The sequence below is a fragment of the Papaver somniferum genome, chromosome 6, assembly GCF_003573695.1.
Source record: "Papaver somniferum cultivar HN1 chromosome 6, ASM357369v1, whole genome shotgun sequence".
NCBI classification, from domain to species: Eukaryota; Viridiplantae; Streptophyta; class Magnoliopsida; order Ranunculales; family Papaveraceae; genus Papaver; species Papaver somniferum.
Genome location: NC_039363.1, coordinates 17820422 through 17845945, shown reverse-complemented (window position 1 = coordinate 17845945; position 25524 = coordinate 17820422). Strand labels below are relative to the sequence as shown.

Below are 25524 nucleotides of genomic sequence, written 5' to 3'. Positions count from 1 at the left end.
TATACATGTTAACCATAATCAGATGAAATGCGAAAACAACATTACTGTAGTTTCAAGTATCTAATCCCAACTCTTATTCGGCCATAGTTTCCTCCAATATCTCACTTGCTTTGTTTTCTATTAGACTTTGCTTACATCCATAATAACAATATACACTAAGATGTTTTGTATGGTCATTCATACTTGATGCCTCTCATCTTGAAGCCATTTTGGATGGCATAAATTTTTGGATGATCATGGAATCTGGAAATAGACAAAATGGCGATCACGGACATTAAACGGGGTTTCAGTACTTGACTACCTAAACCCACTAGCAGTCTCTAAACATTGTTTTGCTAGCTAGCTACATGTAATTGAAAACTGGTGCTCGGATAGTAGTTGTGGGTCTTGATAAGTACCGATGACCTAAGGAAAGAGAACAAAATTTTGAGTTAATAACAATGGTGAAGTACTAGATAAGGTTTTAAGATTCTTTAAGATATGTTCATACTAAAAACTGATTGCATATCATTTTCAACAAAAGAAAATGCAGCTAGCTCCTGACAAAACACAGGACAATCAAAATGCTCATGGTACTCTTAATCACAATGCAATAACATAAAGACTTCAATGGTGGAGCTAAGTTTTTAAAGTTGGTGGCGGGTTACTAATGACCAAAGAGGGAAAAAGTGTTAGTTACATTTCTTTTTCTATGTGCCTCCTAAATGAATTATTAAACTTTTACTCCCCCAACCAAAATACCACATTCTAGGCCTAGCTGTTAGTATATCCATGATCTACAAATTAAGTACACGGTTGAAATTTCTCCTCCACTAAAATAAAATGATTTTTTTTCCCCTTGGCAGATGTGGTAAGGGCAATGGCCTCTATCTACTTTTGCTCATCCATCATCTGTGTAACTTTTTGTCTATAAAGACCCATCTTTATTGTATTTGATTTGATACAACACACAACAATATTACAGTTCTTGCACAAATCCTCCTTCATCATCACCTTCATCTTCCTCATCATCTTCTTCTTCGGATCCAATACTACAATATTGTTCTTCATAAAATGACCAGAAAGAAATGGAGGAAAAAAACGGTGGTCGATCTTGATAATTTGGTATGAGGAGACTTGGAAAATCATCTCTGTTAATCCCAAAATCTGATAAATATTTCTTGTTTATATAGTGTTTGTATTGGCAAAGGTGATGGCTGCATGTCGCACCCGCAAGACAGCTCAAGTTATAAGTGTCATCTGAATGTATTTGAGAAGTTTGTTTAGGGAGGCAGCATCTCAGGATCAAATCCAGCACCATAAAGAAGTAGCATATGCACACTCGAAAATAGATGTTTGGAAGTTTCAAAATGTGAGCGTCTCGTGCAAAGCAAGCAGCTAGAGACTAAAGTGACCTCCTTGTCCTGCATAATGTCATCTGTACCTATCTTGTTATGAAGTGATTTGTAAACCACCCATTCGCGTTTAGGAGGAGCACAGAGCACTCACTGCCCAAACATCTTCAAAATCCACATCTGTAAGCTGACGATCTCTATAGTATTCATGAATCATAATCATAGGGTGATTTCATCTTTGGTTACACCGCCCAATTAACAACAGAAAGTGAGCAATTTACACAACTCTTTCCATTGCACCTCCCAAATTAATAAACAACTAAGAAAATATGCTATTTCAGATTTAACAAAAAAAAAAAAAAATCTTCCAGAACTAACACATTTCATTTCGTTATTGCCAGGACGACGTGCTCAGCTTTTTTGTGCGGCTAATAATATTTTCTTTCTTTTCTTTCCTAGTTAAATTGGGGTCTATGGTGATTAATTAAGGCCTATGGATTTTTTTCATCCACCCCATAAAGAATGATAAGGGGTGTCTAAGTTTGATGAAACTACCATTTTACCCTCTATCAAATATCAATACTACCAATTTATCCTCATTAAATCCTAATAACAAAAAAAAAAAACAAAAAACTAAATCAAATCAAAATCATTTCCATTTCCATCGAAATTAAGAATTCAAAATCAAATGAAAACATTGTTGATAATCACCAAATTCACTAAAAATATGTAATTTTTTGTTTTAGCTCGAATCATATACTTTTCTACTAACCCAGTCCCCTAGAGTAGCTTTCAATAACATGAAATCACTCGAACAATCCAATTTTTCTAAATCAAAGTTTTTTGGATTTATAACAACCGGTCTATGTCAATGCACTTGTAAACCGATTTCATTTAGAAGCTGTTGTTGTTTATGCCCACAAAGACCGAGTCTCCTGGATGGGCATTCTAGTTAGAGGAAATTGAACCAGAATCGGTTTACGTTATTGCCTACATAGCCCGATTCTGGTATGGAAGAGATAATTATTTTTCTGTGTTTTTTTTTTTGTTAGAATCGGATTACATGAGCATTTTTATAAGCCAATTCCTGTTGTGCAATGTCAGGAATCGGTTGTTATATATGTACCGGGTAAACCGATTCTTGTTAACCCATTTTTTTTCCAGTTAATACTCGATCATAAAATGAGTATGAAATCATACTCGATTTCATTTCATTAACTCGGGTACAAAATGAATTTTAATTTGTTTAACAACACATAATTAAAAAAGACAAATTTTACCCACAATCGGTTTATTTCATGCCCATATAAACCGATTATGGATAATCGGTTGATTTTCATGTCCATATAAACCGATTCTGGGTAGAAGCAAGTTTCAAAAATTCTCTGTATATTTTTGAGGTTACAATCTGTAAACATATACCGATTCTGAATTGGTGTTCTTCTAAAAATTTCAAATTTTCAAATGTTTTCATGTTCAGATGATTAATTAACACAAGTTAATTTCACATCTAACACTATATTTTAACACTAATCATCCGAATTAACACTAATAATCAGGGGTGAATTAGCCATTAAGAAAATAGTTGGTTAAGGGGTTTCTATGAATTACTTCTTAATGATTCTATTTTGTCATGTAGCTATAGGCCCCAATTTAACCAGGTTTTCTTTGAAATCTTTCTCAGGTCTAGGATTCATATATTTATAGTTTCCTAGGATGCTGCCCCAATACAAGTATTTTCTAAGACAGTGGTGACTGCATCAATATAACCATTGGAGCAAGTGTGAGTCTCATGCCAACTGAAGAAAAACAACAATATATTGCTTATTTCTCATCATGTATTGGTGACGACAATTATGAATACGGTGGTGATTTCATTTGATTCAAGCAAAGTATAATTTCTTAGAATTTAAATTTCCAGCAAACTTACTAACTTGATCTTAGAATATGCTCGTTAGTTGATTTTTATTCTCAATTTTTTGTTAAACTTTTATCTACAGACTACTTTTTATCGTATGTTGCTGGTCACGCACCCTTGACTTGTATTTAAGACTTTGCTTTTTTTAGAAAAGCCATGAACTATCTTGTGTAAAGTATGTGTTCTTTACACAAGATAGTGTCGATGGTGACCAACAACAATCTATCAAGTTGTGGGATAACATATTTGCTAAATTTCTTGAAGAAACTATGAACATCAACGATCGTGATGCTAATGGATTATCCGGACGCTTCATTATAATTAACGCCCAAGTTGCCTTGTATGTTGATGCTTTAATGCAAGCCGCTCGTGCTCGAGCGAGTGGTCTTGTCGATGTTGATGTCGACCGAAAGTGTCGAACTGATTGGCAGCACAAACATGGGAAAATTTTTGCTTATGAAAGTTGTTATCATATTTTCAAAGCGTTGCCTAAATATAATCCAGAAGTGTTAGAAAACATGCAGAATGTACCTGCAAGTTCACCATACACTTCTTCTCATTCGACGCCAGGTTCACAACCATCTCAAACATCTCATCCCCCTCTTGAGAATCCATTTTCTTCAGCAGAAACCACAAAAAATAACAATTCCAACTTGAATTTCAATGCTTCGATTAAGAGAAAATTGTTAGGAAGAAACAATGCAAGAGCAGCGAGAAAAGCTGCCCAAGAAGGATAAGCAAGTGAAGGTGTTTTTGATACTTTGATAGAGCATCAGAAGACCCTCGAAAAACAAAGAGCTGTAGACCGGAAGTTCTTGACTACGTAGATGAAAAAACATCGACAAACTCAAGAGAAATTTGTTTCAGATTTTGACAAGAATAAGATTCTAAATGCAAACACTTTAACAATGAATCCCAGACAATTGATGGTATGAGAGATGGAGATGGAGATGGAGATGGAAGGGATAGCAGAGGAGTTGGAAGAAAAACGAAACAAGAGAAATTTGGAAAAACAATTTGGAGTTCAAGCTGAAGATGAGGATGATGAAGACAACGATGAAGTAGTGCCTCTTAATTAATGTATCAGCTTTAATTTTAATAAAGATGTAGTATTTGGTTATGGTGAACGAAATTGAATTTGTTCTAGTTTTTTCATTACATTTACATTACATAAAACCTAAACTTGACAACATCCATGAAAACTAAACTTAAGACTAGAACTAAACTTCCGCTTCTTTATTTCAAAAGCCCGTTCCACATCCTTTCTCAAATCCATCTGTCTACTATTGAAATATGAGTATGAACGACCCATTTCACTGGAAGGTGGCTAACGGTAACATTGAACTAAAGTTGACCATTATGGATAAATTCCATCTGCAAGATAATAACCACGAGTGTAGTGATTCCCGTTGATAGTGAAATTTACCCGAGATGAAATTCCATACTTTAAATCTTCAAACAAAGGCGAGTTGTGTAAAAAATTTATATCGTTATGAGATCCTGGGAGACCAAAAAAAGCGTGTCATATCCATAAGAAGCAGCAGCCTCAAGGATAACCGTTGGTTTTGCATGGTGACCCTTATATTGACCGGCCGAATATGTAGGGTATCCGGTCCATACCCAATGCATGTAGTCAACACTACTCAGCATTCCAGGAAATCCCCTTTCCTGATTTTGCTTTAATATTTCTCTAACATCCGCGTCAGTTGGTTTTCGTAAATAGGTTGGACCAAAATGATTAATCATTGTTTCACAAAACAATGAAAGATACTTGTATGCGGTTGCTTTGCCAATGCGAAGATACTCATCATTAGAATCTGGAGGTCTGCCATATCCTAGAATCCTTAAGGTCGAAGTCACCTTTTGTTCAGGGTTATGACCTCTAATATTTAGTGCATCATACTGATAGTTAAATTGAGGTTCTACCTGACAAAGCTCACCAATAATGTTTAGCACCAAATGTCTGGGAATGCGGAATCGTCCTTGGAAATTTTTATCAGAGAGCACACAATCGGGAAGAAAATAATCGTGCATCAGCTTCTCGTGCCATTCATCCCGATCCCGGTACGTATATCTTCTTGTGAACACTTCTCTTGACTCTGGATCTCTAGGTATTTTCCATGATGAATATAACTGCAACAAATTGTGGGTTAGTTCTTTATCTTCATCTGAATCATCATCAATTTGTTGAAGCGTCTGAACGAATATTCGTTGTTGTTCTTCAAATCGATCCATATGAATACGCACTTCTTTGTCATAAGAATCCATTGAGTTGAAAATATAAATGAAACAGAGGATTTAAAGGTACAAAAGAGTAAAGATGATAGAATTAATGAGGTGTGATTAAATCGAATTGAATGAGGTGAATTTATAGGGAGATGTGTGGGGAAATAGTTGTTACTTCTTTTTTGATAACCGAAAGATATAAGACCGATTGGTTTTATGAAAACCGCTAGCGGTCTAGTCTCCACCCGGTGGAAACTCGATCGGTTAATCATTTTTCCGTAGTGACACAACCAGTTTACCAGGCCAGCTGGCATGGCAAATGGGGGGTTTAGCCGCCCCCATACGAACCGGCCTTAATGCAGCGATGCATCATTAGTTAGGTTGGTGGTGCTAGTCCGGGGTTAAGATTCTTGATGGTTGATATAGGTCCGTCCACCTACCAGGATGATACTCTCCTTCTCCTCAACCAGCATTTTTTTTTCCTTTGGAAGACTGATACAATGACTCACTCTCTCTGATCAGGCATTCATTCAATCGCTAGAATCACTACTGACTCCTTCTAGAAGCAATGCATTAAACATCTGACATCAAACTATTAGAATACACAGTCTTTTATGCAGGTGTAGATAGAGAGGGGATAGCGAGTGAGACATTTTAAGGTAGATTCTGTTATCTGTCAGAATATTTCTTCTTTTGCTCATCTGCTAGCTATGCAACAGTATTTAGATTTTCTGGATGGTCCTTCGTACCCGGACGACACTTCAATAAGAAGTTGAATTCTTTGATGCCGTTTTGGATGGCTTAAGGGTAAATGGGTAATGGAATATGCAACCTCCAATTGGCACATCAATGGTTAAGTTGGTCGGTGTCAGAGAATCAGTTATTGTTTTCTTGTTCTGAGTTTGGATACTAATGACCAAATACTCTTTGTTGTATTTTCTTTTGTGTGCCTCCCAATTCAACTAACTTCTACTCAAATGACACAAATTTGTGGTAGATGCATAAATTAGAAGCTGAAATTAAGAAAGGTACTGTTGGTGGATCCAAGAATTAGTTGAAACATTTAACTAGAGTGCTCTCGATCGGGTTGATAGATTTACAAAAGAGAATGGATTCAATACAACAAGAGATTGTCATCTTTCATAGTCAACAAACTACAAAGCTGGGAAAACGTGATGACATTGTGTAAAAATATCAAAAGGTCATTATTGTAAACTCAAAGCAAAGATAATAAACCTTCACTCTTTATGCGTTTAATACGTTTCAGAGTTCAATGGAACGGAGACAGTAATTAGAAATCGGTTTCTTCTGATTCAGTCTTAAATGGAGTTCTCCTCTTCTTCTTCCCTTTATTTATTCTTCTTCAGTTTCTTCATTTACTCTGTTTTAGTAGATCTTGTTATTGCTAGAGGTGGTGAACACAGTTTCAATCACTCAGGTTTCTTCTCTATCTCCATCAACCTGAACCCCAAAAATATTAAAGAATTCCTTTTTAAGGCGTGATTCTTTGAAATTAAAGAACCCTTTATTGGGTTTAAGCTGATTTGATTGTTTTTAACAGGTTTCATTGATCATGGCCATGGCCGGCACTTATTTGGAGAAACTCCTCCCAGGTACTTTCATATCCCCCACTCCCTCTCTCTATTTCTTTCTGAAATATTTTTAGGATTCTAATGCTGGGTTTTGGAATACAACAGTGTTGATTTAAGTCATGGGTATATGAGCAATACAGAACTTGAGAAAGCAATGAAGAACTTTGCTCATAAATGCAGCTCCATTTCTAGACTATACAGGTTTGATTTTTACAGATACAAAGGCAATTCCTTTCTGTGATTTTTTGGTTGATTGTGAATTTGTGTAGGAGCTTTGACTGACTTGATCTTTTGTGTCTCTCTTTTGAGGGATTCTTGGGTTGAAAAATGAGCAGTATTGGAAAGAGCGTTAATGGAGTTAATTTGGTAATGAAACTTTACATAATTCACTTGCTGTTAATTTTATTGATTATGAGTAAATTTTGTGTTTTGTTTTTGACTGAAGATATTTTTGGTTCATTTTGTGTAGTGGGTATTGGAAATTTCCCATAATCCGGGGATTGAAGAGCCTGAACCTGCATTTAAGGTGAGAATAGCTTACAGGTCATTCTGTTTCCTATGTTCTTTACGGCTCTTTGTGCTTTGAACTATTTGAGTCTAGCTACATACAAATTAGGGCGAATCACATTTTTTTGTATCTTTCCATATGAGAAATTGTTTCTTGGCGTGAGCTTTTATCTTCTTGGTTGAAATTTTAGCTGAATTTGAAATCATGGGATGTTTCAGTTCATTGGAAATGTACATGGAGATGAACCTGTTGGACGTGAGCTACTGATGCATTTAGCAAATTGGTTATGCAACAATTACATGACAGACCCCTTGGTATTGCCCTTATCATTTACTGTAACTTTTGTGGACATGGTTTTGCTGATTCTCTTCATTGCTTTTATAATTGGGCCTTCAGTACTAAAGCAAAGATACTAAAAATTTGTTAAGTACAACCTATTTGATTTAAGTGACTGTCAAAAATTTAGAAGCTTTGTCCCGTTTCTGTTGAAGTTCTGATATATTTTGACTTGTGCTTCTGTTAAATAGGCAACATTGATCATAAAAAATGTACACCTTCATATACTTCCCACAATGAACCCAGACGGGTACTCACTGAAAAAACGTGGTAATGCAAACAACATTGACCTGAATCGAGACTTTCCAGACCAAGTGAGTATTCGCGTTCAGTTATCTAATTTGCAAATTTGTTGTTTCAGTTTGTATCAACATTAGAGTGAAAAATCTATTGTAATTGCATATTTGGTTTATTCATTCTCATTTTCTCGTAGAGTAAACTATAAACGAAATATAAGCTAACATATAATGTGCTTAGTTCTTTTCAGTAAATAATGATTTGGACCTACGGCAACCTGAGACAAAAGCAATCATGAGTTGGCTGAAAAAAAATTCATTTCACGGCCTCAGCCACCTTGCATGGGGTAAATTCTCTGTTTCTGCTCTTATTAGTAGCATCAACATCAAGTATTTATGTCATTTGATATTCGTAAGAGTTGCATTGTGTTTGTGAATTCTCCTCAATATCTACACAAACTTGGTGGGAAATGGAGAATAAATATCTATCTTAGTGAACTCTGCTTGCAAAGCAACATTAATATTGCCATATTAGGCAGAATTTAGAATATATAAGCTCTACAACTCTTGAGTTTGACCAAGTTATCGGCTTTCCATCTTATTTAGAAAAATTTTGTAGGCAGTGTTACTTTAGGATTTTTTAGAAACGTTGAACCCTTCCTAAAAGTTTCTATCTTTTTGCAGGGTGCGCTCGTGGCAAATTTTCCATGGGATGGCTCTGAGAACCAAAAGTAATTTCATTAACTCCATCTCTTAAGATTTCGTTTAGGAAACCTTGAGTAACTTGAGACTTCTGTCTGACTAGGGTAGTTTCCTTTCTGTTATGTGCCTTACTTCAAAGTAGTGACGTTTGTTGAGGTATAGATGGTTTGTTTTTTATGAACGTGATGGGGAAGAAAACAACAAAACAAAAGATGTATACTTGTAAATTTCAGCACTTGATAACTCAATTCATATAGGGTTTATTTTTATAAACATGACTGGAGTAAGACAACTAAACGAAACATGTGCAGTACTTTTTAATTTCAGCACCTGATATACTCAATTCATAACACCTGTATCAGTGTTGACTTTGCAGGATAGCTTTCTTTTAATTATTCTTATGCTGATTGCAGTTTTATTCTGCAACGTGCATCTTCAGGAAAGTATACTATGCATGTCCTGATGACACAACCTTCCGGCACATGGCAAGTGTTTATAGCCGTTCTCACTATAACATGTCTCTTAGCAAAGAATTTAACGAAGGAATTACCAACGGTGCAGCTTGGTATGGCAAAATATCTTATATTCAGCATTTAGTTTTTATCAATTTCAAAATTCCTAGTTCCATTTTAAGTTCTGTGAAATCGGTTGTTGATAAAAGAAAATAACTGTAGGTATCCTATATATGGTGGTATGCAAGATTGGAACTACATACATGCAGGCTGCTTTGAATTGACCTTGGAAATAAGTGAAAACAAATGGCCTAACTCAACAGAGGTTTGGTTTTCTTTCCTACGGTGCTATATTATTGGTTGCATGTTGGGTAGGTTTGATGATTTTCGTGAGAAACTCAGTAGGATAAATTATGGTACCTACAACATGAAGTCATTTTATTCACTGAAAGTTTTTTTGTCTTTTCCCTTGAAACCTAAGACCACGTTGCAGTCAATGGAAGGATGGTTAACACGAAAACGATTCAGATTTTATAGTTATGTATGATCTTTTTGTCTCAAGGAAACATTGGCTAATTTCTCTTTCTATTCCATCTGTTTAACTTTGCAGCTTCTGACGCTATGGGAGTACAACAGAATGAGTATGTTGAATCTTGTTGCAAGCCTTGTCAAAGTAAGCTTTATGTAGCTTATTGTGGAATAATTTATTTTATTTTATTTTTGAAAAATGAATTGTTTTGGGACCGACCTCTGAATGTGGTCAACTAACTTTCTTATCGTCAAAGTATAACTATGCTTCTGTCCTGCGTCATTACACTAACTTTCTTATCGTATGTGGTCAAAGTATGCTTCTTATCGTCAACTAACTTTCTTAAGGTTGCATGCGTATGCAACCTACGCATGCAACCTTAATAGACATAAGCTGCACATACCCTTTTGGCTTATAATCAAGGGAGTTGATCTTCGAAACATTCTTCATAATCAGCTGGGTTGCACCAATACCGCCACGGGTGTCCGACACAGCGGCGTGTCCGCGTGTCCAATACGGCAGTTCTGAAAAACTATAATACGGGGACACAGCGGTATATGTTGAAGTACCGTCAATTTTTAAGATATATATAGAAATGTAAACGAGAAAACCACACAACTGTATTTGTTTGCACTTGTTTACAATTGCACAAGTGTATGTCTGCTAGCACATGCATGTTTTCGACTATAATCTTCCTTAGAGGTAGGTGACCTTTAAGTTCTCAGCTGTTTCCTAGTGTATAGTAAGATAGAAGTATTTTAGGTGCGTCCGAGTATGTGTGGCTGTGTCCATACGGGGACACACGATACGGGAGCCCCAAGAAGTATTGGTGCAACCCAGATAATTAGCTAACAAAATGAAGAACAATAATGAACTAAATTTCAAATCTAGTGCCCTTTCTGACATAAAAAGTATGTTACTCCTTGAAACCATTTCTGTATAACGGCGTTTTTTATAGACAGGAGTACATGGAAGAATCTTATCAACCGAGTGCGGACAGCCTTTGCCTGCCTCTGTCATAATCAAGGGAATCAATTACACAGTATGTTTCCAAACAATTTCAGATTTCACTATACATCTCTATGATTATTCTACTCTATATCAAATGGTTCGACCTTGACAGAAAAGCATTAACCACTGGTCGTGAAATGTTCAGTAACTATCCCCGTAAGATTCAATCATAGGTCCCATGACAACTTATTCTACTTGTACATTCTTGAGTTGTGTGAAGCTGATCCAGATGGCCGTAGCTTGTTCTGTCACAGTTGAATTCTATTGATGGGCTACAAATCAACTGACATTTTCTATAATTTGTATAGTTGGATGATCATTTCCTTGGTTTCCTTTGTACAAACCTACTTTCTGAATCTTCAAATTAACAGGTTAAAGCTGGTGACGTGTTTGGGGATTACCATCGTCTACTCGCTCCTGGTGAACACTATGAAGGTATAAAGCCACTGATGTTATAGTTTAAGTTTTTGTATGTGTCCTCGATTCTATTGGGACCCATGTTGAGTTCACTTGGACATTTCCGATGATCTGGCCCTGTACTCCTGTGAACTGAGAACACACTGAGCTTCATATGGTGGATTTGTTTAATTTGAGTACATTTTTTTCATCATTAAGTTTGCCCCTTTCAATTTTTTAATGATTTAACTGATTACCATATGGTTCCATGATTCAAGTCTTTTTTGCATCTATCGGTCTTGTAGTCACGGTAGCCATGCCAGGTTACGAATCAAAGACCACACATATCTTGGTGGAAGATGAAGCCATGAGCCTGGATTTCGTTCTGGATCCTGAAGGTCTACAAAAGCGAAAGCAGGTAAGAACTGACTGCAGCTCCAGCTATCAAGTGGAGCTTTGGGGATGGACTATGATGGAAGTTTTGTTCCTTGCCATGGTTATTTTAGCATTCTTCTGTGTTTTGTTCAAAAGAAAAACAATATTTCATAAACATAGACAATCAGTTGTAGCTCAAAAAAGAGCTCTTATAGTTTAAAGTTGCTTCCAATTTTACCCAACAGGAAAGCAGTGTTGTTGTATATTTATATTGATGTGAATCTTAAAGCAGAGTTTCACTCTTTTCGTCCTCGGAGTTCCCTATGAACTGTTGTAAAATTGAACTTCCACTGTAAAATTTCCTTTTAATATCATTAAACTCAACAGGGATTACAGACCAAGATATGGTGAAATTTGCTTGTTTTTGTGTATTTCTGCAAATGGTTGGTGTCAATATTGGGCTTACCAAGCTGGTGCAAGTTTTTTGGGTGTCTGCTGGAAACCAAGCAGAGCCAATGAGCTCTTAAGGTGTATTTGCTCAGACACAAAATCTCTTTGTGCTTGTGTCTCTTATAGATTTATCTTATCAACAATTTCATTGCAGCGTCTTTTAGGTGTTTTGCAGTCGCATTTTCCAGCTTTCAGGGAACTTGGTGTGCAGAAAACCAGAGTGTTAAGTGATGGAACAAAAGTATAAAACTGCAAACAGAAAGAATAAAATCATACGGAGGACTAAAATTAAGATGAGAGACTACAATTGTCTAGTTTTTTCACTCTTAAGTCGACTGTTACAAAACTGCATTTTCCATGATGTCGTACTTGAATTCCTTGACGCCCTAACTATCATCTACAGTACAGCAACAAAAGGTATGAAAAGAATGAAAATACCGAATGATATTCTAAATTGAAACATGGGAAGAGGTTCATATCAATCCTTCTTGAAGGATTCTTCTGGGGTTTGTTTCCCATCACGCCTTTGTGCAAGTAACAACTTCGTCCTCTCAAGAACACCAAAGAAAATTGAACCGCCAATACCTATCCAAAGAACTCTTGGCCCAATACCCTGTCGAGAAATAACATTAATTAATCATGAAAAGGAACAACGCTAGGCATTTGAGGAGTAAGAGGTCCTATAACAGAAAATCTTGTTTCACATGGGGTAAAGAAACCTTATTTCAAATCTGAAACTACACTCTTTAAGTAGATAGTGATCGCTATGTTAACTGGGTTATACCTTCAGGAGAGCAGGGGCGCCTTCTTCTCTAACTATGGTCTGAACACAATCTACAATTCCTTTATACTGGTTTGCGGATCCCTGCACAAGTTAAAAAGATTAGAACATATAATGGGGAAAAAATAACTTCCAAGCATAAAAAGAGATGATTTCAAATTTATAGTACCTGAACCATTAATCTCGTCTTTATTACGTCGAGTGGAGTGGTTATAGCGCCAGTTATTGCTCCTTTAAAATAACGTAATCAAAGTGATGAATCAGACACATTCAGTAACCACATTCCTAAAGACAAATTTAGAAGCTATAGCAACATAACTTTGTAAACCAAAACTCGTACAATGAAATTGATTACCAGAAAAGGCACCAATAACAGCATTCTCTGCATCATTCAAATCCCTCTTTGCCTGCATAAACATATGCAATTTAGAAGCATTTGGCAAGTAAAAATCCACAAAAACAACAGCACTAGCGAAGGGTGCTTACGGCAAGTTTGTAACCTATTCGAATCTGCTCATAAATACAAAACTGCATAGCATCAAATGGCAAATCTCTTAACAGGAAGGAGCTGTAACCCTGTAACAGCAGAACAGTTATACAAAGTCAAACTCACATAAGCGCAGAAGTAGAACATTAAAGTCAAAATAAACGCAACATTACAAGGAAAATAAGGTGTACATACCGCATATAGACCCCTGAAACCCTCCTTACGAACAATTAGACGAACAGCATCAGGAGCAGAAACAAATTGTCCAGTTTGCATCCTTGTTTTCACAACCTAAGTAGTGCTCTGGATGAGTAAACAACCAATAATCGAGTTTATTGGATCTAAGAAAAGACGAACTTCATCTACCTCTGTTGGTACACGAACAAGAGAAGATGCCGCCCCTCCAATGGCTCCTGCAGTCTACACGAATTTAACATATTTTTAAAATAAGAAAGAATTCTCTCATCATAGCCAACAGAAATCTTGTGCAAAGATATAATTCTTTTGGTTTTATGCTACATTTATACTCGGAAGCTGTATGATGAAGTTAATGCAAAATGAAACACCCGCTTTTACAATTGGACATCACCTATAAATCCTGTGATAAATTATTCAATCCATTTATGGGGGGGTAAGAAGAACATAAAAGGAGGTACCGTGCACAACCTAATAAGTTTAGTGTTGGGACTTTTTGATGCCCAATCAACCTCATTGTTTACTGTAGAAACCCCTATTCGAAAGCATAAAGGCCTAATGAAACATTTATAGTAGGAGATATGCAGAATGGAATTGATAAATCAAATTTTGGAGATGCAGCAGTATAGAAGACTAATGAGTTTTTGTCGTCATCAACTCTTTAAATACAACGTTACGATGGAACTCCCATTATAAAATTGTTGACAAACAGTTGAGAAGACTCAAGAATCATCAAATGGCAAGACCTTCAGTAAATTCATGTTCACTTACCAAATGCGCAAAAGCACTCAGATTTTCAGGAAACATCTTCAACAATTTCTGCTTTGTTGGTTCGTAGACACCAACAAATATGGCAGACGCCCTATATAGAAGATTACGTATCAGTGAATTTTGTTCAAATAAGTCTACACAAATGAAAATGCAATTGAACATAAAACATTAGAACAAACGTGATGAAGGATGGTAATATGTGCATGAGGTCATGACACAACATTAGCCAAAGATTGTCAGATGCTTATGCTAAGAATTAGCTCATCAGAAAGCTAACTCCGTAGACCAGTTTAAGAACTTTGCAATGCAAAGGCTGGACCCATGTAACCATCATATGATGAGCACACATCATCTGGCCTTGCAATAGCAAAGCTGGGGTATCATTTGACCCCTAGCATTGGGAACAAATCAAAGCATTCACTAATGTTCTTCAGATAGCATTTCCATCTAGTAAATGCCGAGGTTGGCTCAGTATCAGTCTAGAGTAGCTTAAAGACGCATTCTAAAATTGTCCTACGAGATAGCAAACTGATACAGTGGAAAATATAGAGAAGTGTATATATTGTTTTACACAGATGCTAGACTGAGCATATAAGATAGTCATGCAGCAATGCTAGAGAATCCATTAAGGACTCATTATGCAGCAATGCTAGTAATCCATTTAGGACTCTTTAACCCAATGAAACTGGTTCAAGATACTATATGCGACTTTCGTACTAATAACTACTCAGATTGTCTGAAATATCACCTATAACTCTATTGTAAAGTGAAAGGTCGTAAGAAACGAGAACTTTTGATCTAAAACACGGGTCACACGCAAAGTAGCAAAATAACTTGAAAATCAGGAACTTACGGTAGGACACCAGCAAGATTTCCAGCCAATCCATTATAAAGGCCCTTCAAAACAATCTTTCCTCCTCCACGAACTGCCTGAAATGGAAATAAAGTATAGACAACTAATTTGGTGTGAGGGCAGCGGAAGATGAGCTTAGATAAATGAACAGCTTTCCATCTAGTCTACTAATAAACAAGATAGAGAGAGAAATCTAAACAAAAAAATCAGAATGGGCACCGCAGATGCATACAGTATCACATGATTTAAGAACCAACAACTACTTCCAAAGAAGAATTGCTGACTTAGCAATACAAAGTTAGCCATAACGGTTTTCTTGTGAAGTAACCTACCTGTAGACGAGTCTTGATTGTATCAATTGGATACAAAGATGTTTCGACAACAACACCAGCAGTGCCTCCTGCTATGACACCATCTACAAAGTTCAAGCATAACTATTAGAAACACATAAACATTGGTGAAGAAAGAAACAGTACCAGCTTCAATTTCAGGTATACATTTCCTACCTCCCCTTTCATGTTTGTATACATTTACCCCACATCTTTCCTCATGAATTAGTAAACTAACTTCTAAATAGTAAATTCTAATATATATATATGTGAACAGCAATTCCTGAGATATGGTTATCTTTTTCAGTCAAGGAAAGCCCATGCAACCGCATAATTATTCCCTTTTCATTTTATGAAAACAGTTATACGTTCAGTAGCCATATGTTGCAGAGAAAGCAACAACCTTTACCAACTCCAAATGCCCAAGATCAGACACTGAGACATTTCTTTTTTACCATTCAAAACTAGACAGATATTCATTAATAGTCTTCATACATACCAACTAAAACACGGAAAAAGTCGAAGGGTTTTTCTTTCCCCATGCTGACTGAGGCAAAAAGCTTTTGGGTTTCCGCTTGAGAGGTATACAAATTCTTGATTGCATCTGCAAAACCATATCACCTGCTTAAAACAAGGAATAGAGCTGATTCACAGTTACACAATTAACAAAAAGCAGTATATCACGTGGGAGGTGGGGTTGGGGAAGTTTTTCCTTTTTATCTTCTATGAATGGATACATGTCAGGCCAAATAGTATAGAAATTCATCAAATAACTTTGCGTTGATGACAAGAACATAAGGATACCAATGTTGGGCAAATTGCTGAACAATTCATACACATAATGAGCATTACAAGGCCAAGAAAGATGCATTATTCATACACATAATAAAAAACATTCAAAACACCTGGTGAGAGTTGGGGAGAGCTTTTGTTATCCATTGCCAATGTGGGAGGACCCATCACTGGAAAACCACTCTTGTACCTGCAAAACGAGATCATTCTCAGAAACTCTCAAAACCCCAAACTCACGTTTCTGAAATATCAACTGATAATCTAAAAATCAACACCAGCTACGCTGAATTATCATGTGCTAACTTATCATGTTATTTACTTAGTATTCAATCCAGTACTAGATTATCTTGTTAGGATATTTGTCCCACATTTTGATCTTTCTTAAATTTTCCGCAAGATAACAGAAATTTCCCCATGAGGAATTTTATCAAACAATTCTTGTGCATCATATGATTCCATTAACAAAGAAACAAACATTAGTAAAGAATTCACATTGCATTGTCATAACTTATTCAACCAAAAATTAGCTCAGCAGAGCCAGTTCTGACCATACTTTCCATCAACTTCTAACGCGCAAAACAACACCATTTTTATCAAATAAATCCTATGTAACAAAAAACCCATCATAGATTTCATACAAAAATCACAAAAACTTCAAAATTGAAGAGAAACCATAAGCCCCCATGAAAACCCAATTTTCTATACGAGTCAAAAAGGTTTTCGGTAGTAAAAAAGATGTTGAGAATCAACTAATAAAATGAGAACTGAGGAGATAATGGACCTTCCACTGAGAGGGTGAGAGTACCTGGTGCCTGGTGGTGGAGTAAGTAATGGGTAAATTGGAACTTGGAAAGGATAGAGGAAGTCAGAAAGAGGAAGGAGAAAAGAAAAAGGTTCTGCTGTTTTAGGTGGTGTGACTCCTTAAGTTACCCCGTAGAACCTTACTTCGGATGTGAATATAAGGAGGGTTGCACAGCTAGAAGGCACGGTAAGTTACTTTAAACATAACTGGCACATTGGGCCGCAAGTTGTGGCAGTCCAAGATGAAAAAAAGATGTTAACCAATTTTTTCTCCACCTGAATTTAGATTTATTAGTAGGGATGAACATGGTTTCGGTTTTTCGGCGGAACCGGACCGAACCAAACCGATTAGGAAGATACCGAATCAAACCATTTATTAATGGATTGGTTATGGTAAAAAAATTGGAAAGCGATATTACTGGTTCGGTTTTGGTTTGACCTGAAATCCGAACCAAAAACCAATGAAAAACCGAGAAGTATATACCGTTGATTAATTTCAGATAGATTTAATTTATCCCGTCCATCTCACTCTTTGTAAACCTAAGTTCTACCCGTACTCCAGACGAGTTCATTTTTTCTCTTCTTCTTTTCTTTGTCTCCAGTCGGCATTCGCCAGAATCTTCAACTGAATTATGAATTTGGAGCATGCATAACTTGGAGTTTATGTATTTTGAATCTGTAATATTTATGTTTTGAACTATGCTTATAAACTTGAGTTATGAACTATGCTTGTGTGTTAATTACATTCTGCAGGTAGATTAAAAGGATTCCACTGTTATTTTTTTAAAAGATTTGAACTATCAGTTTCAGAAAACTGACACACAGTCGGTTTTCCATTAACCCAATGGAACAAACCGAAACTGGCTAAAACCATTTAGAAATCGAACCAATGGTTAATGGATTGGTTTGGTTTAGATTTTTAGAAATCAATAGTATTGGTTTCGGTTTTGGTTTGGCTGGAAACCGAACAAAAACCGACCATGAACATCCCTATTTATTAGGTTATGCAATGTTTTGTACAAATTGACTCCAAAGTCTCTAGCAAATAAATTTAAAATATTGTCGGAAAAGATATATTTCTCTTCTACAATTTGTTTTTCTTTTTGTTCTATTTTTAAACAAATTTCATATAACATTATTGTTGCTTATGAGATTACCCACCCTATGAAAAAAAAAAATATTTGTAATATTCATTTTAAAATCAACATGTCAAAGGCATTAGACGTAAGACCCTTTATCCCTTTTATTTATTCATGCACCGTGTGTGTGGGGGTGTTCTCCAACACTTCTAATTAACTTGGAAGGTCAGAAAAATACACGGGATCAAACTTATTGAAACTGCAATATCAATCTCACATCTCTTTTTCGCTGATGATTTCCTTCTACATTAAGGCTGACTTAATTGGTTAGTTGCAAAAACATGTTGGACACAATTGATTCTTTTGGCAAAACTTCAGGGCAACTGATAAAATTCAATAAGTCGGGTCTGTTTTTCAGTAAAAGGGTATATAATAAACATCAGAAGATGATCTCTAGGCTATTAAAGACAAACTTAAAGTATGCACATCCAGGGGCACCTCTTTTTATTGACAGATCAGTAACTTAAAAACTCAATGGTATTTTAGAAAACGTAAACATAAAACTCGGGATTGGAAATGGAAAGTCATCTCTCAACCAAGTATACTTATCCTCAACAAGTATGTTATCTCAAGCAAGTCCTTTTTTTATACGGGATGATTTTTTTTTTTTACCTAAGAAGATCATTAAGAAGATTACTGTCATCCAAAGGGATTTTTGGTGGAGTAAAATAACTAATTTTAAAAGTCTATATATTAAGTCTTTGAATTTTCCTTGTAAACATAAACGTACGAGGTTTGCGGGTTTGAAGATGCTGACATAATGAATCAATATATGGTTAACAAAGTTTCTTGGAGAGTGGTAAGCAATCCAAAGGATTTGAAGATGCTGACATAATGAACAAGATATGATTAATAACGTTGCTTGGAAAGTGTTAAACAATCCAAAGGATATATAGGCAACAACATTGAAGGAAAAATTATTTCAAAAACTCAAGTGCGTTATCTGCCAGAAAGAAAGTGAAGTCTTTATGAATTTGGGGATATATACACCAAGAAATCAACCACATCAAATAATACAATGTTTGGGAGGTGGAAAAAGGAAATTCAATCAATATGAAAGGATAATTGGCTACCAAGTTATGCAGACACACTATAGATTTTTTGTCCCTGGGAAAACAACACAATAAAAACTTGTGTATGAGTTAGTAGCTAGACTCAAAAAATAAGAAGTGGAACAAGGTTGCTCTAGACAGTCTGTTTAGTCCATCAATTGTCGCTGACATAATGAATATAAAACTTTATTCTTTTTACAATGGATGCTTTAGAGAAGATAAATTAAGACGGACTTTAATAACAATTGAGAATTTTGTGTGAAATATTTTTATTCCGATCCAAATTATCAAACCTCTTAGCAAGTCACTAAGTTCTGAAGGTCTCATGGATCATGAAAAATCAAAAGAAAAGAAAAAAAAATGACACCTTGATTTATATGAGAAAGGAATACGAACTGTTAGTAGAAGTAAGTAGAGGAGAAGGCACTTAAAACCCTTTGTGGGTTTTAATACTGGTGATAATAATGGGTTTAATAATGGATTATGTTGCACTATCCCTGGCTAGGAAATGAGGAGAATGAGTATACGTGAGAATAACATAAACTTACTTTTTCAGCATTCGAAAATTATGGAAGATTTTGGTATCCTAGTCTGTGATTAGTTTTTATGTGAAACAAACACAAAATAACCGTTTTTATAGGGATAACTCAACCTAGATTGGGATATCTGGGTTCCCAAACACGCTCTTTGTTTAGAAGTGTCCTCAAGATGTGTTGCAAAATAGATAATGGAGCATTTATGAACATGGATACGACCATTGTGTTTTCTATGAAAATTCAACGGAATCACTTTAACATTTGTTATTCGAAAAGTGACTATAATGAATGAGTTACAGGGAATAGAAAATTTATTCAAATGGCCTTGAAATCTAAAAAATAATGTTGGTTTATTTAGCAGGAGAGATGGTCAAGGATTTCCAAAAAAAAAAAAAAAAAAGAATACAACTATGCAGTTACAGATATCAATGTGTATTCAGTGGCATATGGATTTCAATACTTTAAAACTGAATTATGATACATCTTGGTTATTTGCTATTTCTAGTTTTGACTTTGGTTTAATTCTTCGCAATTGTTCGGGTATTTTCAAAGAAGCAATGCTTGAGAACTTTAAAATTTTCCTCAACATAAGAAGCGGAAATTATAACTGAAAAGGGAAGGGTACCAAGTACACCACCAAAATTTTCATTCTTGAAAAAAATTCTTGAATCACAAGAATTGATTAACGTACAACTTGTTTTTACTGTTAATTATAAATATATAATCAATATAACGCGAAAGTAAAAGTAAAACAAGACGCGCATAAGAAATTTATTAACAAGGAAACCACGTGATCTCTTCTAGATTCAACGCACACTGTATTGAGCCTTTATAAACACTACCCTACTTAAAACTTCGGTCTGGAATGTAGTTGAGATCGAATAAACCTTCTAAGCTACTTTGTTGTAGTTGGGCCCGTACGTCTCTTGATTCTCGCAAGAACTTACGCACCTTATCCCATAGTTGTTGTCCTTTACAGTCCTAGAAGTTGCTCCACAACGGTACTTGCCTCTAGCAGGACACCTAAAGATTTTCTTCCGGTTATATATCAAGGATAGAAATTTGTTCCATGAATTTATACGAATTTAAAATTTAAGATTAAGGTTTATTCTCTCTAAAACTCATAGAGATACCTTAATCTCCATCACACAAAAATCAACTAGAACTTAATTTAAAATAAATTTTTATGCAAAACTCACAAGCATGATTTCAACAGATAAGAATTATACTCAATCATATTTTTAGTTTTCTATTAAGTTCGGATGTGATCTGCAATTCTTAAATTACCTTATCTCAGACGAGAAAGACCTTAGAATAAACAAGAATTATAAGCAACTGATCAGTGCATAATTCATATGATTTTAGTATCCATTTCATACTTGCTTTAGCATAGTTTCGTACTATTTACTCTTGTTTTCTCTTATTTGTCTCAATTAGGTGAATCATCCAAAAAGGAGCTACAAAGTCCTGAAAATAAATAAGAAGAGAAGTATTCCAAGTATCCAAGTGCCCAAGTTCAAGAGAAGTGGAAGAAGTGCGACGAAAATGAGCATAACGCTCAAAATCAAGAGACGGGTCAAAGACGGATCTTAACTCATTCAAATTAAGGATTTCTCATCACCATATTGAATATAATTGATATATATATAAAGAATGCAAAAGTAATGAGGTCATTCCGAGTTCGGATGAAGAAGTTGTGGCCAAAACAAGCTTTTATTGAATACCGAAGACACTAGGGTACGCGTACGGGTACGCATACCCTAGTTCCGAAAATTTCTACTGGAATTTGAGGTACGCGTACGGGTACGCATACCTAGCAAGTAGGAAAACGTGTATAAAATCCTTGGAAGGCCTAATGACACGTTTGGGATCGTTATTTCGTTATTTCGGGTCGGGTTCTTGAATCAAACTAAATACGTGAAGGCCAAACAATGTAAACCTATAAAAAGGTATTAGGTCATGAAATCAATCATCTCATATTATACTTTTGTTCTTCATTAATATTTTAGGGTTTACCCCTTTAGGAGGAAACCGAGTAATTGTGTGATCATGAGAAACTAAATCCTTTGTTGATTAAGGATGAATTCAATGTTCTAAGCGTGAAGCTTTATTAATAATACAAATATATTGAGAGTTTTTATCATCATCGTTTGTGTTTACCATATCTAGGGTTTATGAGTGATTCTTAGATTGATTTGGGATGCATATTAGATCAGTCTATTGGTTGTTCTATCGCTAGTGGAAGTTAGGAGATAAGTAATCGTCGAATAATTCTCTACACAAGTAGAAATCACGAGACCTTACAGAGGAATTGTGTGGAGGAATCGTATGTAAAAACAACACCAGCAAGTAAACCTTGAGCTAAGAATTTAACTACTGGGATTAACCTAATTCACAAAGCTTAAAGCATTCGATTGGGTTACACCTTGAGTGAGATACTACTTTGTGGTTCGATTGAGTAGAATCTGATATTGGAGAGCTTCCGTATCCGTGGTATAAGGAGTTTTGGGGATAGCACTGAGCTAGCTGTTATTCTACGGTTGGTGATGAATGGTTCTTAAGAACAATAAATAAGTATTCTAATCCTGTTAAAGCTTGGTAACGGCGAAGGATTCCTTAATCATCTCTTTTCTTTATTATTGTCTTTATATTTATCTCACAAACAATCCCCCATTGTTATTTACTTTATTTAGCTGATCAAATAACCTATCAATTACACATCTCTCTGTGGGAACGATCTCTTACTACCGCTATATTACTAGTTAATTAGTGAGAAATATCTTTATTAATTTGTTGAGCCTACGACAGCCCATACAACAACACAACTACAAATACATGTTTTGAAATTATCTTTATTTCACGATAGGTAAACTTGTGCTTCACAAATCCCAAGTGAAGTTTTTCAAAGTCGAACTTTGGATCTTCATGATCTTTTAGTTTTTGGAGGACAACTCTGTAACATGTTATTATTATACAGGAGTGTGGTTACGTATTGAGTTTCCTGTGTTGCTAGTGTCTCAAATATATTCAATCAAGGTTGGGTTGCTTAGGATGTAAGAAATGAATTTCTCGCAAACCAAGTTTAATTCTCGATTACCAAATCAAAGTCATTTCCTAAAATTGTTTCAGTAGAAATGACTAGGTTTGCAATGAGACTTTTTCATGGTTTTGATTTTGTAAAAAATAGTTAGCCAAATATATTCTTACGAGAAGAATTACTACTAAAGGTAACTTCAAATTTTCAAGAAAATAAGTAGACTTTGTGGTCAAATGAATTACCTAATGAATAACAATTCGTAAGAGTGTAGAAAGTTATCCTTGAAATCCAAAAAAGAATGAATAAGCCTAAAAATATCGACATCATGGGTAAGTCTCATTAAGCTTTTAGGTCCAGGAATTCACGGTTGAAGATTTGGAGTAAAAGAGTTAAAATATAACTTGTTAGCCTTACATGTTCTCCAACTCAAATATGTAGGTTCACGAACTCAAACACAACACGAGAAATCAAAACTTGTTAGGTTTGTGAACTCACCATAATAGGTTCGTGAACTCATCATAATAGGTTCGTGAACTCAAATACAAATATCTCTCAGGAGCATTATTCCATTGTTAGGTTCGCGAGCTCAAATGCTTTAAAAGTCTCAGGAGAATTCTCTTAGAAATAGGATCTCAAACTTACCATATATATAGGTTCGTGAACTTAAATGACATTGAAATATCATAAGCTTTTCATTCTTACATTCGCAAACTCACTGCAATATGTTCGTGAAATCAAAATATAAAAGTACTTGGAGAAATTCTCTTTAATAGGTTCATGAACTTACCATAATAAATTCACGACCCCAAAGACCTTATTTTCCTTTTGAGTTTAATAAGTTTTAGGTTCACAAACTCTATTCTTAGGTTCGTGAACTGAACGAATGAAAATCCTTAGTAATGAACTACCAAAATAAAACCTTGCAAACTCAAGAATGAATTTGCAATCCTTAAAATTCTCGTATGTATTTTTCTGGTTATGCTAATATTCTAAATACAACCATCGTAAGGGAACCTACTTAAGGAAATCTAATCTCGAGCATGTAAATGAGGATTGATGCTTATCTTGTTTCCTATATGTTATCTAATTTTTTCAAAAAAAAGAAAGAAAAATCATAACATTCCCCAACCTTCAATTACGCCCCCCGCGACTGATTCTAAGAAGATTTCAACGTTGTCAAAGTAACTCATGCAAAATACATCTTTGCAACTCATATATTTTACTCCGTCATCAAAATTGGCCAGGCTACTCAAAATTTGCACTGCAATATAAAGTATGTATGATAACCAAGAAATTTATTGCAGGAACCCAAAATTTGACAACGATCACAAAAATACCAAGTGATCTCATGGTCATTAATTTTTACCCCATCACTAAAATTTTATCATGTGGCCAACTAGGTAAATGTTGTCCATTCATCGGCCTCCACTGCAAACAGTAATTTTCGGTCGGTCCTCCACCGTACACGGTCATCTAGTTCACTGGTTCTCAGACACAGAGACGTACCTGTGGAAGGCTAATTAAGGCTTTAGCCCTAATTGTCCTCCCGATCCGCAAGCCATACTTTTTTTCAATAACATGGGTCTCCATAAAAAATTCAACCCTCCTAGGTCCCTCACAGCTAGGGGTCAGAAACGGACGGATGGATGCGGATTTGGGATCACCCGCGTCTAATCCGTCAAAGTTGCGGATTTGGAAAATCAAACCGTGTCTGACCAAATCACCCCCAAATTTAACATCCGCGGATCAGCAGGAGATACGGATCGGATGCGGAGCAACACGGTTTTAGTTAAAAAGAAGAAGAAGAAGTAAACAGACAAATAGAGTCACTAATTTGTTAGGTGTAGATAAATTGGTTCATGATAGTGAACAAGTGTGTTGAATTTTTAATAGGTGCTATCGTTTGTTGACTCAAATGCCTGTTTTCTGTTTTCTCCCCATTGTCCAGGTTTTATTGATCAAGTATTACAGAATCCTCTTTTCATCTTATTCCAATTATGATCCCCTCTTTTACAGATGACCTTTTTCAATAGTCAAAATTGTTGAACAACCTTACATAGTTTTAACAAACTTGAAAATTCAGTTTGGAGACACAAGCATTCAAAGCTTAATTTAAGGATATGTATCCAAATGAATTAACTTTATAAGCTCTTATAACTGGAATGGGGAGTTCTTTGAAGAGTCTAAGGTCGACCCTCACCTAGTCACCTCTGCACTTTTTTTCCTTTCAAAATGATATATATATTTTTAATTAATTAAAGAAAGAAATCTACCAAGGTTGAAACTAGATGAGCATTGTAGATTTGGGTTGCGCAGACGCGTACACGACGCGACACGGACACTACAAAATTCTTAAAAAACTAGGATGCGGACACGTATATACATATTTTATTTATATATTATTTATATATAGTCATGTATATATAAAGCAAAGTCAAGTATTTCGATCCTAAAAATTAAAAAATGATGCTACATGTGTATAAATTTCAAAAGAAAAGAAGATATCGTTTGTTTATACATGTCGAAGGTCAAACAATCAGCCACTATTAAACACATGGCACAATCAAAATGCATTCTTAGAACAACACATGCCCAACTAAGGATATATGTGATGTCATTTCCAATTACAAAACCCTAATAAAGATCTAAATTATTAATTTAAATGTTTGTCTTTCTTCATTTGGTT

General features: G+C 35.4%; 2 protein-coding genes, 1 long non-coding RNA gene and 1 pseudogene across 4 annotated transcripts; 2 read left to right on the top strand and 2 right to left on the bottom strand.

Annotated features, from left to right (window-relative positions):
- The first annotated feature begins 875 nt into the window (after positions 1–875).
- LOC113287083 lies at positions 876–4410 on the top strand. Its single transcript, XR_003329687.1, has 2 exons — positions 876–1602; positions 1736–4410. It is a non-coding gene; the product is annotated as an uncharacterized LOC113287083 (long non-coding RNA).
- A 155-nt stretch (positions 4411–4565) lies between these two features.
- LOC113290574 lies at positions 4566–5520 on the bottom strand. The gene is made up of 2 exons (XM_026540165.1): positions 5024–5520; positions 4566–4626 (listed from the first exon to the last, which is right to left on the bottom strand). The coding sequence occupies exons 1-2, from the start codon at positions 5518–5520 to the stop codon at positions 4566–4568; spliced, it is 558 nt and encodes a 185-aa protein (XP_026395950.1).
- A 1216-nt stretch (positions 5521–6736) lies between these two features.
- Positions 6737–11925, top strand: LOC113287082 (annotated as a pseudogene).
- A 384-nt stretch (positions 11926–12309) lies between these two features.
- Positions 12310–17188, bottom strand: LOC113287081 (S-adenosylmethionine carrier 1, chloroplastic/mitochondrial-like). 2 transcript variants are annotated; one of them, XM_026535747.1, is made up of 13 exons: positions 17079–17188; positions 16387–16463; positions 15981–16085; positions 15485–15567; positions 15153–15229; positions 14300–14390; positions 13700–13753; positions 13529–13624; positions 13333–13422; positions 13202–13253; positions 13016–13077; positions 12850–12930; positions 12310–12678 (listed from the first exon to the last, which is right to left on the bottom strand). In XM_026535747.1, the coding sequence occupies exons 2-13, from the start codon at positions 16439–16441 to the stop codon at positions 12544–12546; spliced, it is 981 nt and encodes a 326-aa protein (XP_026391532.1). In that variant the 5' UTR covers positions 16442–16463; positions 17079–17188; the 3' UTR covers positions 12310–12543. The 2 variants fall into 2 exon arrangements, with proteins under 2 accessions (XP_026391532.1, XP_026391533.1); XM_026535748.1 differs by having other exon boundaries at positions 17055–17180.
- Positions 17189–25524: the final 8336 nt, after the last annotated feature.

Coding starts and splice junctions, on each gene's coding strand:
- LOC113290574 (XM_026540165.1), bottom strand. CDS start 5,520: ATGGATTCTTATGACAAAGAAGTGCGTATTCATATGGATCGATTTGAA. Junction 4,627..5,023: donor GGCAAAGCAACCGCATACAA/GTATCTTTCATT, acceptor ATTATCTTGCAG/ATGGAATTTATCCATAATGG.
- LOC113287081 (XM_026535747.1), bottom strand. CDS start 16,441: ATGGGTCCTCCCACATTGGCAATGGATAACAAAAGCTCTCCCCAACTC. Junction 12,931..13,015: donor AGACGAGATTAATGGTTCAG/GTACTATAAATT, acceptor TAACTTGTGCAG/GGATCCGCAAACCAGTATAA. Junction 12,679..12,849: donor GCGCCCCTGCTCTCCTGAAG/GTATAACCCAGT, acceptor ATTTCTCGACAG/GGTATTGGGCCAAGAGTTCT.